The 17,621-nt window shown below is 47.2% G+C and overlaps 2 protein-coding genes across 3 annotated transcripts; both read left to right on the plus strand.

Annotated features, from left to right (window-relative positions):
* Nucleotides 1-1,877: 1,877 nt before the first annotated feature.
* On the plus strand, nt 1,878-11,252 carry XAF1 (XIAP associated factor 1). Of its 2 annotated transcripts, XM_038759600.1 has the most exons (8): nt 1,878-1,943; nt 3,616-3,751; nt 5,159-5,215; nt 6,908-7,088; nt 7,980-8,053; nt 9,276-9,623; nt 10,884-10,950; nt 11,130-11,252. In XM_038759600.1, exons 1-7 carry the CDS (start codon nt 1,906-1,908, stop codon nt 10,929-10,931), a joined length of 882 nt encoding a protein of 293 aa, XP_038615528.1. In that variant the 5' UTR covers nt 1,878-1,905; the 3' UTR covers nt 10,932-10,950; nt 11,130-11,252. The 2 variants fall into 2 exon arrangements, with proteins under 2 accessions (XP_038615528.1, XP_038615529.1); XM_038759601.1 differs by lacking the exon at nt 3,616-3,751 and having other exon boundaries at nt 1,887-1,943.
* A 2,356-nt stretch (nt 11,253-13,608) lies between these two features.
* Nucleotides 13,609-17,548, plus strand: FBXO39 (F-box protein 39). The gene is made up of 3 exons (XM_038759677.1): nt 13,609-14,810; nt 16,962-17,138; nt 17,273-17,548. The coding sequence occupies exons 1-3, from the start codon at nt 13,794-13,796 to the stop codon at nt 17,399-17,401; spliced, it is 1,323 nt and encodes a 440-aa protein (XP_038615605.1). The 5' UTR covers nt 13,609-13,793; the 3' UTR covers nt 17,402-17,548.
* The last annotated feature ends 73 nt before the right edge of the window (nt 17,549-17,621 follow it).

Raw genomic sequence — 17,621 nt, forward strand, 5'->3', positions numbered from 1 at the left:
ATTGTACTTTCCAAGCGTTTAATACAGAGTGCTCTGCACACAGTAAGCACTCAACAAATACGATTGAATGACTGAATAAGGCTTCTTGGCCTCAGGGACTGATCCATCTCCATACTGAACACGTGCACACATAAGACCCTTCCTGAGCACCTTAAATTCATTCGTTCAGTCGTATTTATTAAGCACTTACTGTGTGCAGAGCACTGTACTGCTTGGGAAGTACAAGTTGGCAACATATAGAGACGGTTCCTACCCAACAGTGGGCTCACAGTCTAGAAGGGGGAGATAGAGAACAAAACAAAACATATTAACAAAATAAAATAAATAGAATAAATATGTACAAATAAAATAAATAAATAAATAGAGTAATAAATATGTACAATCAATCAATCAATCAATCATCAATCGTATTTATTGAGCGCTTACTATGTGCAGAGCACTGTACTAAGCGCTTGGGAAGTACAAATTGGCAACACATAGAGACAGTCCCTACCCAACAGTGGGCTCACAGTCTAAAAGGGGGAGACAGAGAACAGAACCAAACATACCAACAAAATAAAATAAATAGGATAGAAATGTACAAGTAAAATAAATAAATAAATAAATAAATAGAGTAATAAATATGTACAACCATATATACATATATACAGGTGCTGTGGGGAAGGGAAGGAGGTAAGATGGGGGGATGGAGAGGGGGGCGAGGGGGAGATGAAGGAAGGGGCTCAGTCTGGGAAGGCCTCCTGGAGGAGGTGAGCTCTCAGCAGGGCCTTGAAGGGAGGAAGAGAGCTAGCTTGGCGGAGGGGCAGAGGGAGGGCATTCCAGGCCCGGGGGATGACGTGGGCCGGGGGTCGATGGCGGGACAGGTGAGAACGAGGTACGGTAAGGAGATTAGCGGTGGAGGAGCGGAGGGTGCGGGCTGGGCAGTAGAAGGAGAGAAGGGAGGTGAGGTAGGAGGGGGCGAGGTGATGGACAGCCTTGAAGCCCAGGGTGAGGAGTTTCTGCCTGATGCGCAGATTGATTGGTAGCCACTGGAGATTTTTGAGGAGGGGAGTAATATGCCCAGAGCGTTTCTGGACAAAGATAATCCGGGCAGCAGCATGAATTATGGATTGAAGTGGAGAGACACACGAGGATGGGAGATCAGAGAGAAGGCTGGTGCAGTAGTCCAGACGGGATAGGATGAGAGCTTGAATGAGCAGGGTAGCAGTTTGGATGGAGAGGAAAGGGCGGATCTTGGCAATGTTGCGGAGCTGAGACCGGCAGGTTTTGGTGACGGCTTGGATGTGAGGGGTGAATGAGAGAGCGGAGTCGAGGATGACACCAAGGTTGCGAACATATATACATATATACAGGTGCTGTGGGGAGGGGAAGGAGGTAAGGCAGGGGGATGGGGAGGGGAAGAGGGGGAGAGGAAGGAGGGGGCTCAGTCTGGGAAGGCCTCCTGGAGGAGGTGAGCTCTCAGTAGGGCTTTGAAGGGAGGAAGAGAGCTAGCTTGGCGGATGTGCAGAGGGAGGGCATTCCAGGCCAGGGGGATGACGTGGGCCGGGGGTCGATGGCGGGACAGGTGAGAACGAGGCATGGTGAGGAGATTAGCGGCAGAGGAGCGGAGGGTGCGGGCTGGGCTGTAGAAGGAGAGAAGGGAGGTGAGGTAGGAGGGGTGAGGTGATGGACAGCCTTGAACCGAGAGTGAGGAGATTTTGCTTGATGTGTAGGTTGATTGGTAGCCACTGGAGATTTTTGAGGAAAATCAAAAAAATTTAAGCCTTCGGAAGCCTTAAATCGCGGTGGAGGGTTGTGCCCATCCTCTCCCTTGACTGCAGTGGGCAGGGCTAGTAAAGTAACTTTTAGTTTCGTTTCTTGGTTCTGCAAGAGACGGGCAAAATAAGAAGAGAAAGCAGAGGGAACATGGAGACCGAGAAGGAGTTCCAGTACTGCAGGAATTGGTGAGGGTGGCCCAGTTCCCCGCCCTTACCCCCATCCCTATCTCCAACTTCTGGACTCCAGATCTCTTAGAATAGGGAATTTGGGACAGCTGGGGGATAGCACTGGAGTATTGAGCTTTATCTTTTTTGTTCTATTCTTATTCTTTATTTTGTTCTATATTTGTTAAGCCCTTACTATTTGCCCGGCACTGGACTGAACGCTGGGGTAGATAAAAGCTAATCAGGTTGTATACAGTCCACATTCCAAGTGGGGCTCACGGTCTTAATCCCCATTTTCCAGATGAGGTCACTGAGGCACAGACAAGTGAAGCGCCTTGTCCGTGGAAATGCAGCAGACAAGTGGCAGAACTAGGATTAAAACCCTGGTCTCCAGATTTGTGGTCTCTCCCCTAGGCTATGCTGCTTCGGTTGGAATTCTCTGGGGAATTTTCAAATTTAAAGCTCACTCAGTTGCCATACTTGAAACCGGCAGCAATACCACCAGTGGTACTTAGTAAGTGCTTGCTATGTGCTAAGCAAAGTATGAAGCATTGGGGTAGACACAACGTGATCAGATCAGACACACTCTGTCCCATGAGGGGCTCACAGTCTGAAGGGGAAGGAGAACAGGTATTGAAACTCCATTGTTTTATTGTTTTGGTTTGGTTGTTTAATGATATTTGCTCAGCGTTTACTATGCGTCCAGCACTGCCCTAAGCACTGGGTAGATTAAGACGGACACAGTCCCTGTCTGACATGGAGCTCACAGCCTAAGTAGATGCAGATTTTGCAGATGAGGGGATTGAGGCATAGCGAATTGACTTGTCCAAGGTCACACAACAGGCAAGTGGTGGAGGTGGGTTTAGAACCTCTCCTAGGTGCTTAGTACAGTGCTCTGCATACAGTAGGTGCTCAATAAATATGATGGAATGAATGAATGAGTGAACGTTGGACAGTCTTGAGTGGGTGAGAGAGAGGTTTCGGGTGAGGGTTCTATGATCGTTCCCTGGACCTCATGCTCCTTCATCAGCCTCCACCATGGGCCAAGTTCTGGTTGATATTGGACTGTCATCAATGATATTTATTAATTAACTCATTTATTCAATTGCATTTACTGAGCATTTACTGTGTGCAGAGCACTGTACTAAGTGCTTGGGAAAGTACAATACAGCAATAAAGAGAGACAATCCCTGCCCACAGTGAGCTCACAGTCTAGAGGGGGGGAAGACAGACATTAATACAAGTAAACGGACATCAGTATAAATACATAAAATGACAGATATATACGAAAATGCTGTGGGGCGAGGAAAGGGGGAAGAGCAAAGGGAGCAAGTCAGAGTGATGCAGAAGGGAGCAGGAGATGAGGAAAAGTGGGGGCTTAGTCTGGGAAGGCCTCTTGGAGGAGATGTGCCTTCAGTAAGGCTTTGAAGGGAGATCTTACCTTGAGCAGAGCACTGTACTAAGCGCCTGGGAGAGTACAATGCAACAGATTTGGAATCAAATGCTCCTGAGCTCAGTTGGGGAAGGAGACATTTAAGGAATGGGCCCACAAGGGCAGCCCAGTAGCCCCATTCATGCTCGTCGCCTAGCTTCCACAAGAAGCAGAAGTGCGTGAGGCAGGGATGCGTTGTGATGGAAGCGGGAAGATGGTGGGAAAAGCCACTGGGAATCTCCACCTCTCCTTTCCTCACAGTCAAAAAGATGTGGCTTCCACCAACTTCTCCCTCCACGAGGCCCACTGCCTCCGCTTTCTGATTGTCTGTCCGATCTGTGACGAACCCATCCAGAAGAAAGAAGAGAAGGCACATCAGGCAATAGCTCACCAGAAGGTAGGTTGGTCTTGGCCTTAGGCTGGGCAAGGTAGGAGTGTGGGGCTGGGAGTCAGAATCTCTGGATTCTAGTCCCACCTCTACCTCTTTCATTCATTCATTCATTCATTCATTCATTCATGCAATTGTATTTATTGAGCACTTAATGTGTGCAGAGTGTTGTACTAAGCGCTTGGGAGAGTACAATACAAAAGTAAACAAACACATTCCCTGCCCACAACAAGCTTGCAGTCTCAAGGCGAGAAGACACACATCAATACAAATAAATAAAATGACAGATATGTACGTACATGCTGTGGGACTGGGAGGGGGGAAGAGCAAAGGGAACAAGTCAGGGAGATACTGAAGGGAGTAAGAAATGAGAAAAGGGGCAGCTTAATCTTAGAAGGCCTCTTGGAGGAAATGTGCCAATTTGCTGGGTGTCCTCAAGAGAATGACTTACCCTCTTTGTTCTTGCAAAATAGTTTTGCTAATTCCTTCCCCTGAGCTCACTGTGGGCAGGGGGTGTCTGTTTGTTCTTCTATTGTACTCTCCCAAGCCCTTAGTACAGTGTCTGCACACAGTAAGTGCTCAATAAATACTATTGAATGAATGAATGAATGAATGAATGAAAACCCTTTCCTCTACAATCCAAGTGCTCCTCCAGACCTCCGTGGCTTATGGGTTTTCCCCTTGTGAAGTCCCTTTCTTTTGCTTCCCAATTCACCTTTTTAGTCTGTTTTTCTGCCTCCATTTTATTAAAGGACCAAATGTTTGCACTTGCTTGAGATTCAGATTTGGGGGTTTAGGGATTTGGGGCCCAATTCCCCAGCTGGGAAGATTTACTCTCCTTCCCATAAGGTATCGCTTCCTCTGTGGCTACCAGTTCTTTAAATTGGGTCTGGGGTGAGCGGAATGGCAGAGATTGATGGGGTGGAAACAGATAAGGGGGAATCGAAGGTTTTCAGGACAATCTCAAGGGCCAGGGTGATTGAGAAAGATAGCTTGGTTTGGATTTCTATCTGGGATGGGTAACAATAATAATAATAATTGTGGTATATGTTAAGTACTTACTAAGCTCTGGGGTAATCAGGTTGGACATGGTCCCTGTCTCACATGGGGCTCACAGTCTCAATCCCCATTTTACAGATGAGGTACCTGAGGCACAAAGAAGTGAAGTGACTTGCCCAAGGTCACACAGCCGACACATGGCAGAGCCGGGATTAGAACCCACATCCAGAATAGGGAGGAATTGAGCCCAAATCAAAAGCCAGAGCCTCCCCAGGCCCAGCTAGCCCTCCAGGATCGATCAATGGTATTTACTGAATGCTTCCCGTTTGCAGAGCACTCTGCTAAGCGCTAGGAGAGTACAACAGAACAGAGTGGGTAAGGCAAGTTTCCCATGATTCTCCCTCCTTCCCCACCCAGGTGCGATGCCAGTTGTGCCAACAAAGTATGCAGCAGTATCTGCTGGAGGAGCATAAGGTAAGGGCTGTTTAGGCCACCTCACCCTCATGCCCTCACTTGCCTCTCGGGCTGTGGACCTCCAGACAGGACTCTCAGTGGGGGGAGGGAGGGATCAGAGTTCTCCCCACTCAGAGAGGAAGACCGGAACTCCATCCTGTCTCCTCTCTCCTCCCATCCCAAACCATTCACCCGGGTAAGTATGTTGGGCATCAGTGGAGGGTAGCCTGAATTCTGCCTTCCATTGGTCCGCTGATTCAGGGTATGTGGGAGTCTCCCAAGTGCATCGAACCCAGCAGGCGCTCAATGCATGCCATTGCTGGTGATGCTTTCTCCCTCCTACTTATCCACTCTCTTCTCCCACTCCACCCCAGCTCACGCTCTTTGTACCTCTCAAGCTAACCTACTCACTGCGCCTCCTTCTCACCTCTCTTGCCACCAGCCTTTTGCTCATGTCCTTTCCCATGCCTGGAAGTCCCTCTCACTTTATATCTACCAGACTACCATTCTCCCCATCTTAAAAGCCTTCTGAAATCACATCTCCTCCCAGAGACCTCCCCCAAAGGATTTCTGATCTCCCCCGGTTATACTCCCCCAACTGCCCCACAGCACTTTTGTGCTTCCTTCACACTTTGTGTGTTTGCAAGAAACCCAAGCACTTCGGTACCTATCATACCTGCTTCATATCATACATGCCCCATTTCTCAAGCAGTTGCTTAAATATATCTTCCTCTTTTCCTTTTCTTTTTTAAGGTTACCTGATAGGCACTTACTATAGGCCAGGCACTGAACTAAGAGCTGGGGAAGGAACAAGATAATCAGGTTGGACACAATCCCTGTCCTAAGTGGAACTCATAATCTAAGTCTGGGGGAAGAGGATTTAATTTTACAGATGAGGAAACCGAGACCCAGAGAAATTAAGCGACCCACCCAAGACCACACAGGAGATAAGTGAAAAAGTCAGGATTAGAACTCAGGTCCTCCACTTCCCAGGCCGGTGCACTTTCCACTAGGCCCCGCTACTTCCCATCTTCCTCCCCATCTGTATATTTATTTTAGTAGAGCCTCCCCTTTAGATTGGAAGCTCTTTGAGGGCGGGGATCATGTCTGCTAACTCTATTTTACCCTCCCAAGCATTGATTACAGTGCTCTGAATCAATCGTATTTATTGAGCGCTTACTATGTGCAGAGCACTGTACTAAGCGCTTGGGAAGTACAAATTGGCAACATATAGAGACAGTCCCTACCCAACAGTGGGCTCACAGTCTAAAAGGGGGAGACAGAGAACAAAACCAAACATACTAACAAAATAAAATAAATAGGATAGATATGTACAAGTAAAATAAATAAAAAAATAAATAGAGTAATAAATATGCACAAACATATATACATATATACTATCTGAATATAGTAGAGCTCTTTGTGGGCAGGGAATATGTCTGTTTATTGTTCTATTGTACTGTCCCAAGCGCTTAGTACAGCACTCTGCACACATCAGCGCTCAATAAATACAATTGAATGAATGACTGAATAAGCTCCTCACGTCTACCCACTCTGTTGCAATCACCCAAGCACTTAGTCGAGTCCTCTGCTCCCAGCAAGTGCTCAAACAGCATTTGATTGACTTTGGTGCTCTGCGCACAGTGTCCTGATCGATCACTGATGCTGCTCCCTGCCCCAAATTCTCCCCCCGCTCTCCACCTCACCATGCAGGACCAGTGCACCAAGCGTCTAGTCCAGTGTGAATTCTGCGAGGTGGACGTGCCCTTCAGCGGCCTGCAGGAGCACAAGGACCAGTGCGGAGCCCGGACGGAGCTCTGCTCCGACTGCCACAAGTACGTCCTCATCAGAGACCAGAGCCGGCACAAGGATGTCTGTCTGAACGTCAAGCACCGTGTGTCATTTCGCTTCTCCAGGCCTCAGTACCCTCATCTGGAAAATGGGGATTAAGATGGTGACCCTTATGTGCTATATTGCATTTCTCCCAAGGGCTTAGAGAAGCAGCGTGGCTCAGTGGAAAGAGCCCGGGCTTAGGAGTCAGAGGTCATGTGTTCTAATGCCACCTCCGCCACTTGTCAGCTTTGTGACTTTGGGCAAGTCACTTAACTTCTCTGTGCCTCAGTTCCCTCATCTGTAAAATAAGGATTAAGACTGTGAGCCCACTGTGGGACAACCTGATCTCCTTGTAACCTCCCCAGTGCTTAGAACAGTGCTTTGTGCATAGTAAGTGCTTAATAAATGCCGTCATTATTATTATTATTATTACAGCGCTCTGCACACAGGAAGTGCTCAATAAATACGATTGAATAAATGGATGACTGTGACCAACCTGATTATCTTGTATCTACCCCAGTGCTTAGAACAGTGCCTGGCACAGAGTAAGGGCTTAGCAAATACCACGGTAATTATTAGTAGTAATAGTAGTAGAAGTAGTAGTAATAAATACAATTGATTGATTGATGAATCCAGCTTACAGGGCATCATCTCCTCTAAAATCAGCTTGAATATCTTCAACCCACCCCAGTACTTAGCAAAGTGTCTGGCATATAATTATCAATACCTCAAGTTCAGTTAGCCTCCATGCAAACTTGGCTGAACTATAGACTGGGCTCCCCAGAGATTCCTTGGAGAAAGCCCACCTGCCTCTTGCTATCACTGGATATGGAGGAGGAGGATGAGGAGCAGGAGGATGGTGAGCATCCAGGGAAAACTGGGCTAGGTGCACAACAGGCCCACAGGTGCTGCATATTCAGATTTCATTCTGGTTTTGCTTCTATTTTCCCAGAAGCCCCAAAGAAGCAGGTTCTTTGTCCAAACTGCAAACAAGAGATTCTGAAATCCCAGTTTTTCCAGCATCAGGTGAGCAGCTGCTGTCCTTATTTCCCCTGCAGGAAGGACGATTCCTGTGGAAATTCAGATCTTGCTGAAAAAGCACCTTGCCAAGCTTGAAAGTTTTAAAGCTTGCTTACAAGAGATCAAATCCACAAGAGCTAAGGGTACCTCATCAGCCCATTTTGCTGGGCAGAATTCCAATTTTAACAAACTGAAGTGGATTAATTCAGTATTGATCAAACCATATCCGGAAGGTTGTTACCTGATTGCTTGTTCAGGTTATTAAACGGGTTTCCCAATGTCAGAGGTTCAATTGGGTATCAACCCAGAAAATTTCTGCCCGGGAGTTCAAAGTCTTTTCCAAGTCTGTTTACCTCTCATGTCCCATCTCTGGGAAGTAAGAAGAGAGGTGAAATGAATTCCCATTATTTTGGTCAAAAGGAGTCAATTTGGAAATAGAATGTTTGGGAGACACTAACTTTGTAAACCTTTCAGTCTATTTTCTCAGTTTGAAAAATATTCTAAATTCAAGCAATAATGACCAAACTAGAATGTCCAGTCCTGTTCCTGGACATTGGATTAGTCACATAAAAATGAACACGGAGAAGTAGCGTAGCCTAGTTGAAAGAGCACAGGCCTGGGAGTTAAAAGGTCATGTGTTCTAATCCCAGTTCTGCCACTTGTCTGCTGGGTGACCTTGGGCAAGTCATTTCACTTCTCGGGTCCTCAGTTCCCTCATCTGTACAATGAGAATTGAGACTGTGAGACCCACATGAGACAGGGACTCTGTCCAACTCGGTTTGCTTGTATCCACCCCAGTGCTTAGAACAGGGCCTGGCACATAGTAAGCACTTAACTATTATTATTATTATTGCTATCATTATTATTAACAGACTCTCCTTGACCTCAGTGGGGTTTCTTCATGCAGCCCAGACATGGATCTAGGACTTTTCATTTCTGTCTTCTGTCTGTCTCTCTCTCTCACTCTGTCTCTCTCTCTTTCTCTGTCTCTCTCTCTCTCTCTCCATCTCTTCATGTGTGTGTATGTGTGTGTGTATGATATGAATGCATTATTATAATTATTGGGGTATACAGTAGCCGCAGCACTACTGACCCCTCAAAAGGAGCAGGGTCAGTGTCCAATTCCCACATATGTATGCTTTCCCAGCTCTTAGTACAGTAAGCTCTCTTAATGCCTACGAGAACTATGACTGCTACTAGCCACATTACTGTTCTCTACTTATTGCAGAACCAATGCAACCCACTCTCTGCATTCACCAAGTTGCTGTCCACCCATCACTTTAGAAAGTCAAAAAATCCTCTCTCCGGGCCCAACTCGTCTTTTCCTGACCAAGCCGCTGGAGGAAGAGCGAAGGAGCCTCTCAAGGAGGAAAAGGGGAAGGAGTTCCCATCGGCCTCCAAGCCTGTGGCCAGAAAGTGGTATTCGGGCAGAGAGGCAAGGGGCGGCCTGGCTCTCGCTTCAGCCGAACGTCCCTGGGGACCACAGGCTCCCGGAGACGAGAGCGAATTTGATGTGCTGGATAGCTGCCCCCAGTGCCACATCCTACTCCCCAAGCCGACACTGCACCTACACCAGGTAGGCCCCCTCCCCTGCCCCCTGCCCCCACTCCCGGCTCACCACAGGACCTATTGAGAACAGAGACTGCTCAATATATAACCAGCAGTGCAGTCAGTGTTTTATTCTGTTGCCTCCACTCGTCAACATTTTTATGTCCGGTAGAGACTAAAGTGCTTGGCACATAGTAAGCACTTAACAAATACCATAATTATTATTATTATTATTATTATTACTCACACTTCTCCTGTTCTTCCACAAGTGCTTAGCACAGTCTATGGCATCCAGAGGAGGCTCACTAAATAATAATAATTGCGGCATTTGTTAAACACTTACTATGTACCAGCCACTGTAGTGGATACAATCAAATCAGGTTGGACAGAGTCCCACTCCCATATAGGGCTCACAGTCTTAATCCACATTTTCCGAATGAGACTAGTGAAGCCCCAAGAAGTGAAGTGACTTGCCCAAAGTCATGAAGCAGATAAGTGGCAGAGCCAAGATTAGAACCCAGGTCCTTCTGACTCCCGGGCCTGTGCTCTATCCACTAGGTCATGCTGCTTCTCTGCTTAAATAGGGCTTCTGTTAAGGGAAGACGGGGCTGAGACCCGGGCTACCTCACCAACCCTCTCATAATTCCCCTTGGGCTTTCCAAGATTACTCTCAGCCTGTCACCAGTCTCCATTTATCATTTTAACAGCCCCTAGGAGAAGATAGCCATTAAAAATGGAAGAAAAGTTCAACCCCTTTCCTTCCTGGCTTCTGTTCTTATACCCTACAGCCATCAGAGGCTTCAAAGATCCCCTGGAGCTAGAGAGGTTCCCTCCCCGCCTCCACCCCCCTCCACCACCACCACCAGTTAGTCAGTCAGTCAATTATATTTATTGAGCATTTACTGTGTGCAGAGCACTGTACTAAATGCTTGGAAAAGTACAACAATAGACACATTCTTGGCCTACAATGAGTTTACAATCTAGAGATTGTAAACTCAGTGAACCCCAAGTCGTGTTCCTAAAATTCAGCTCTAGCGGGAGTCCCCTTCACCATCAACCCCTCCTCATGAACCGCCTTTCTGGGATCTGCCTGTCCGTGTTCAGCGGCGATCTTTCCAGAAGGTGGATGAACCTCCGTGACCGGGTTTGGGTTACCAACTCACTTCCCGGGAGGCGATCTCTACTATTTACCAGTTCGCACTTCTCTTTGAACAGACACATCTCAATCCTAATCCAGACCAGGCCTCTCACTTTCTACTTTGTTCTTTTTTCCCTACCTCTTATTTAGAAGAAGTGCCTCTTTTTAGCTTCTCTGAAAAGCTTGAAACTGAACTAAGGGCTTCCTTCACCAAAAGGTATGGCAATGAATGTTTTGAAGAAGTCTCTGTCTTTTCATGGTACTGAGGTGATTCTGTGGCTCATCTCCAGCATCTCCTCTAGGCTGAGAAAACAACTCTGATTTTCAAACTCTGGGGGAAATCAGGTGGGAAAAAAATCGAACCTCAGTTTTAACTTTTTGTTCTTCTTTCAACAGGGGTTTTGGGAAGTGAAAATTGGACGAATCTACTCTTTCTATCAAAGAGCACTAATATTTTTTTCTCCTCTGCTGGCCTCTTTGAACTTGGCATTTGCGTAATAATAAAGAATCGTTCTGCTATAAATTTGGTTGTGAAAAGGGGTGGAGGTCAGAGTCAGGAGGTTTGGGGTATGGGCAGGGAGAGAAGGGGTTGACTTCTAATCAATCAGTGGTATTTGTTGTGCACCTCATTAGAGCAGAGCACTGTACTAAGCACTTGGGAGAGTCCAATACAACAGAGTGGGCAGACACGCTCCCTGTCCAAAAGGGAGCTTATAGTCTAGAGGGGAAGACAGGCACTGATATAAATAACTAAATTACAGATAGGGACAAAGGTGAGATGGGGCTGAGGATGGGGTGAATATCAAGGTTACCATCCTTCTCCAGATCCAGCACTGCCTCCTCTTCCCACCCCTGCAAGCCCCCAAAGCCTTGCCACCTTGGGTCTGCACTCCAGCTCAATGAACCCCAAGCCTTGTTCCTAAAGTTCAGCTCTAATGGGGGTCCCCTTTGCCATCAACCCCTCCTCATGAGCTGCCTTTCTGGGATCTGCCAGCCCGTGTTCAACGGCAATCTTTCCAGAAGGTGGATTAACCTCTGGGACCGGGTTTGGGTTACCAACTCACTTCCCGGGAGGCGAATGACGTTGCATTCTTTCATTCATTCATTCATTCATTCATTCAATCGTATTTTTGAGTGCTTACTGCGTGCAGAGCACCGTGCTAAGCACTTGGAAAGTACAATTAGGCAACAAATAGAGACAATCCCAGCCCAAAACGGGCTCACATTCCAGAAGGGGGGAGACAGGCATCGAAACAAGTAAACAGGCATCAGTAGCATCAATACAAATAAACAGAATTATAGCTATATCCACGTCATTAATATAAATAAATAGAAGTATAAATACGCCAGGGCCCACTCTGCCCACGCGGACGCCTGGCAGGAGAGCCCGGCCAGGGTTCCCGAGTCATCTGTTTGCCACCTTTACCAAATTTTGACCAATCTCCACCTCTCCCCGCCTCATGAGTATAACCTGTCTGCGTCTACTTCTCACCTGGCAGGTGAAAAATCTACCTATTGAATATCAGGACATAAAAACTGGAAAGGAAAATGTGAACAACTGGTGGAAAAAAGACTAATAGTTTGTATCTACCCCAGAGGCTTAGTATGGTGCTTGACACAGAATAAGCACTTTACAAATGGCATATTATTAAGGTAATTGGTAGTAGCTGAAGTAATAGTATTATCATCGTTATTATGATTATGATGATTAGCTCATATTATACTACAGCCGTAAGCTCGCTATGGGTGGGGAATGCGTCTGCTAATTCTGCCATATTGTACTCTCCCAAGGACTCAATACAGTGCTCTTGCACAAAGTAAATACTCAATAAACACCACTGATCGTTTGTTTTTGTTTTATGGTATTTTTTAGCATTTACTATGTGCCAGGCACTGTACTAAGCACTGGAGCAGATACAAGCTAGTCAGGTTGGATAAAGTCCATGTCCCACATAGGTCTCTCAGTTTTAATCCCCATCTTTCAGGTGAGGGAACTGAGGCACAAAGAAGGGAAGTGACTTGTCAAGGTTACACAGCAAACAAATGGGAGACCTAGTATTAGAACCCAGATCCTTCTAACTCCCAGGCCAGGTTCTACCCACTAGACCACACTAACTGATTCCAATTTACCCTCCATCTTCATTTTTTAAGATGTTCAAAAAGAATGATTGGAATATATTTGAATTTATTTTCTTCACTCGTTATTTTCACTAAAGCATTTGCCCAGGAATATCCTCCACTTGACACTGTCCCTAAACATCCATTCAGATTCAGTTTCATTACAGTAGTTACCACATTACCTTCTCACCCCATTCAATTTTCAACTCCACGAAGACAGGGCCCGGGTTTTCTTCCTTCATTGTTCATTCGATCACATTAATTGAGCTCTTACTGAGTGCAGAGCACTGTACTAAGCGCTTGGGAGAGTACAATAGAACAATAAACAGACACATTCCCTGCCCCCAGTAAGCTTACAATCTAGAGAGGGAGAGAGACATTAATGAAAATAAATAAAGAATAGATACGTACGAAAGTGCTCCCGAGAGCCTACTAGCGTCTTGCACATATAGACGCTTCATATGTTCCTGCGATCTCTGTTTCTGCAGAGATAGACACTCTTTAGCCTCTCGCACTACATGCTCTCGTGTGTGTCGCTGTTATGATTGTGAGTCTCCCCGAACAGATTATGAGCTCAAAGGCCTGGGCTTTGTCATTTGCGTCTTTCGCCCTCCCCGCCCTACTCCCTCCAACCCGGCACCCAGGGCAGTGACCTGCAAGTGCCTAATAAATCCTATTGATGATGACGATTGATGACGACTGAGTGACGCACAATTCAATCCCCTGTCCGGGATCAGAAAGGGGCACGAGGAGTGAGTGGCAAAGGAAGATCAGCCATAGAGCTAGCCACACCTCTCCTCGAACCCTGGCGATGCCGTTTTCGTTTCTGCTGTCCGCGAGAATTGAGTGACCAGCGACTCCGTCTTCCCCCCCGGCGAGTCCCAGACTTCTGGCCCACTACTGCGCCCCAGGCGACCCCATTTCTCCCAATCCGGCTGGGCCATGGGGGAAGAGAGGCGCCCCTACCCACCCATCTGTTGGATCCGCCTGCCAGACGTCTGCCTGCAGAGGGTCTTCTGGTGGCTGGGGGACAGGGACCGATCTCGGGCCTCTCTGGTCTGCAGGAAATGGAACCAGATCATGTACTCGGCCCACCTCTGGCGCCACCGGACCATCACCTTCAGTGGGAGGCCGTCCCGCTCCCACGCCACCGAATTCGAGTCGGCCCTCTGGTACATCAAGAAATTCGGCAAGTACCTGGAGCACTTGGAGATCAAATTCATGAACCCTTACAACTCCCTCCTGACCAAGAAATTTCAGCTGACCATGAGAGGCCTCCTCTCCTACCTGGGCAGGTGCAACAACCGCCTGAAGTCCCTCTCCATCCAGCATCTGGAGCTCGACCGGATGGTCTGGAGGAGTCACATAAGAACCTCATTCGTCAAGAGCCTGAGTTTCTTCCTGAGGAAAATGAGCAAGCACCTGGACTGCTTGAACCTGCGTGGGGCCAAGGTGTCCCTGGACCAGGGCTGCTCCATCCTGGCCTCCCTGAGCCATCTGCAGAGTGCCAGCTTCGCCTCGGTGCTCAACATCGAGGACTACTTTAGCCACCACCTCTCGGTCTACGGCTACCCCCAGTTCAACGACATCATGGACACCTTCCGCCGCTTGGCCGTCCTGACGCTCAACTACAACTGTGTCTCCGACGAGCTGCTGGAGATCCTCTGCAAGAACAACGCCAGCTCCCTGTGGACGCTGAACATCAAGTGTCACGTGCACGACCCCCACAGCCAGGTGGTCTGGGGCTTGTCCTGGGCCAAACTGGCCCGACAAGCCACCAACCTGAAGGTCAACTTCTTCTTTGAGCGGGTCATGAAGTACGAGCGTTTAACCCGGATCCTGCTGCAGGAGATTCCCATTCGGAGCATCAGTCTGCGCAGCTGCTACTTCAGCGACCCTGACTGGTCCATGAGACCCACTCTCACTGATCTCTTGCCAAACTACCGGAAGACCCTGCAGGTGAGCAGCGTGGCCTAGCTGGTAGACAGGCCTGGGAGTCAGAGGACCTGGGTCATGCTCGTCTGGTGTGACATTTTTCAGATGAGGGAACTGAGGCACAGAGAAGGGAAGAAACTTGCCCGAGGTCACGTAGCAGACAAGTACAGAGTCGGGCCCACGCTCTACCCACTAGGCACACTGTTTTCCAGGAAGTGCCATCGTACTGATTAAGTCTTACAGTGCGCAGACCACTGAACTATTTCCAATTCACCCTCCATCTTAACACTGGTATCTGTTAAGCACTTACTAGTACTAAGTGCTGGAGTAGACGCAAGCTAATCAGGTCAGACACGGTCCCTGTCCCGAATGGGGCTCACGGGCTTACTCCCCATTTTACAGACGAGGGAACCGAGGCACAGAGAAGGTTGCTCAAGATCACACAGCAAATAAATCAGTCCTATGTGCCTTAGTTCCCTCATATACACAATGGGGATTTTCTACCTGTTCTCCCTCCTACTTAGACTGTGAGCCCCATGTGGGACCTGATGAGCTTCTATCTACCCCAGCGTTTAGTACAGGGCTTGGAACCTAAAAAGCAGCATGATGTAGTGGATATAGCCTGGGCGTCGGAAGGTCATGGGTTCTAACCCTGGCTCTGCCACTTTTTATTGTGTGACCTAAGGTAAGTCACTTCATTTTTCTGGGCCTCACTTACCTCATCTGTAAAATGGGGATTGAAACTGTGAGCCCCACATGGGACAGGGACTGTGTCCAAACCAATTTGTTTGTATCTACCACAGTGCTTAGTACAATGCTCAGCACGTAGTAAGCGCTTAACAAATACCATCATCATCATCATCGCTACATAGTAAGTGCTGAACAAATACCACTATAATTATTATTATTATTAGGTGAGCCCATGTGGGCCCTGGGGAAGGGATAGAAGCCTTGGTATAAGACCCTCCAGAACGGACTATCCCAGTCTGCTCTGCTCCCTCCACTTCCTCCCAGTTATCTGGAAGTCTGGCTTTTAGTCAATCAATCAAATTGATCGAGCACTTACTGTGTGCAGAGCACTGTACTAAGCACTTTGTTGGTCAATCAGTCCACCAATGACATTTATTGAGCACCTTCTGAGTGGGAAGTGCTGAACTGAGCACTTGGGAAAGCATCTCAGACACAAGGCAGTTGGTCAATCAGTGATATTTATTGAGGAACAGCGTGGCCCAGTGGATAGAGCCTGGGAGCCAGAAGGACCTGAGTTCTAATCCTGGCTCCGCCACTTCCCTGCTGTCTGTGACCTTGGGCGCGTCACTTCACTTCTCTGTCCTTTGCTTACCTCATGTGCAAAATATGGATTAAGACCGTGAGCCCCATGTGGGAAAAGGACTGTGTCCAACCTGATTAGCTTATACCTACCCCAGAGCTTAGTAAGAGGCACAAAGTAGGCGCTTAACAAATACCATAAAAAAAATGAGTGCTTACTAGATGCAGAGCATTGTCCTAAGTACTTGGAAAGTACAATATATCAGAGTATGTAGATACGTTCTCTTCCCACAAGGAGCTTAGAATCTCATGGGGGAGATGGACCAAAAGGATTTATAAATTGGGAGAGGTGGAGGAAGACTAAGGATACGAGGGGAAGACAATCGATCCATCGGTAGTATGTACTGAGCACCCACTGTGTGAAGATCACTGTTCTAAGCACTTGTGAAGAGTACAATACCTTGTCTTCAAGAAATTTCCAGTCTGTGAGAGGGTTCTGGAGACAGACACAGACTAAATTCCTTTGGGAGGAACTTGAGAATGGAAATGTGGATAATAATAATTATAATGATAGTATTTGTTAAGCACTTAATATGTACCAAGCCCTGTTCTAAGCACTGGGGTAGATACAAGGTAATCAGGTTGTCCTACATGGGGCTCACAATCTTAATCCCCATTTTACAGAAGTTCCAGAGAGAAGGAAGAGTGCAAACAAAGAGCTCCCCTTTAGCTCTGTTATATTGTATTCTCCCAAGTGCTTAGCACAGTGCTCTGCATGCAGTAAGCACTTGGTAAATACCACTGATTGATTGATTGATTTGGAGAAAGGAGATGCAGAAGTATTCAAGTCCTCAGCCCCTCCTCCACCCGAACAGTTACTCTTTTCCTCTTTCGATTATTTTCCAGAAATTAACTTTCGAGTTCAACAATAACCACGAAACCCTAGATGAGGAGCTTCTTCAACTCATTCTGATCTGTGAAAAGCTGTTTTACTTCAAAATCTGGGCTTTCCTGGACGTGAAGTTCGTAGAGAGGATTCTCGAATATCAAGAAAAGGGAAAATGCCAGTTGCAAACCCTAAAGGTAAAATAAAAATAAAATAGCAATAAAAATGCTATTCCAGCACAAGGGATAATTGATTTCAGCGGTTAGCGACTTGTGGTCCTTTGGATAGTGACACTAACGACAGCTCATGGATCCTTCTGCCGCTTTCACAGGTGCGAATTTACACAAACAAGTATGAGACAAATGACGAGGACAGAATTCTCCGAGAGACATACAGGAAGTACAGAAGGCTTATAGATGCAGAGCTGAATTATTTTGTCATCGCTTACCCGATGATGTGATGAGCGTCATTCGAGGAGGCAGAAACTAACTTCGCTTCGAGCCCACAGTACGATGTCTTTCACAAATATTCATCATCTTCGCCCGTGTGACCCCTTGCATCATTAAAGTCCATGGTGAAAGTCAGCAGCAAAGATCCGACAGGTTCCTGCGGGTCTTAAAATGATGTCTTTGCATCTTTCTACTGGTCAGTTTGCTTTCTGTCTACTTCAACGCCCTCAC

This window comes from Tachyglossus aculeatus, chromosome 17 (assembly GCF_015852505.1).
Source record: "Tachyglossus aculeatus isolate mTacAcu1 chromosome 17, mTacAcu1.pri, whole genome shotgun sequence".
In the NCBI taxonomy this organism is placed as follows: Eukaryota; Metazoa; Chordata; class Mammalia; order Monotremata; family Tachyglossidae; genus Tachyglossus; species Tachyglossus aculeatus.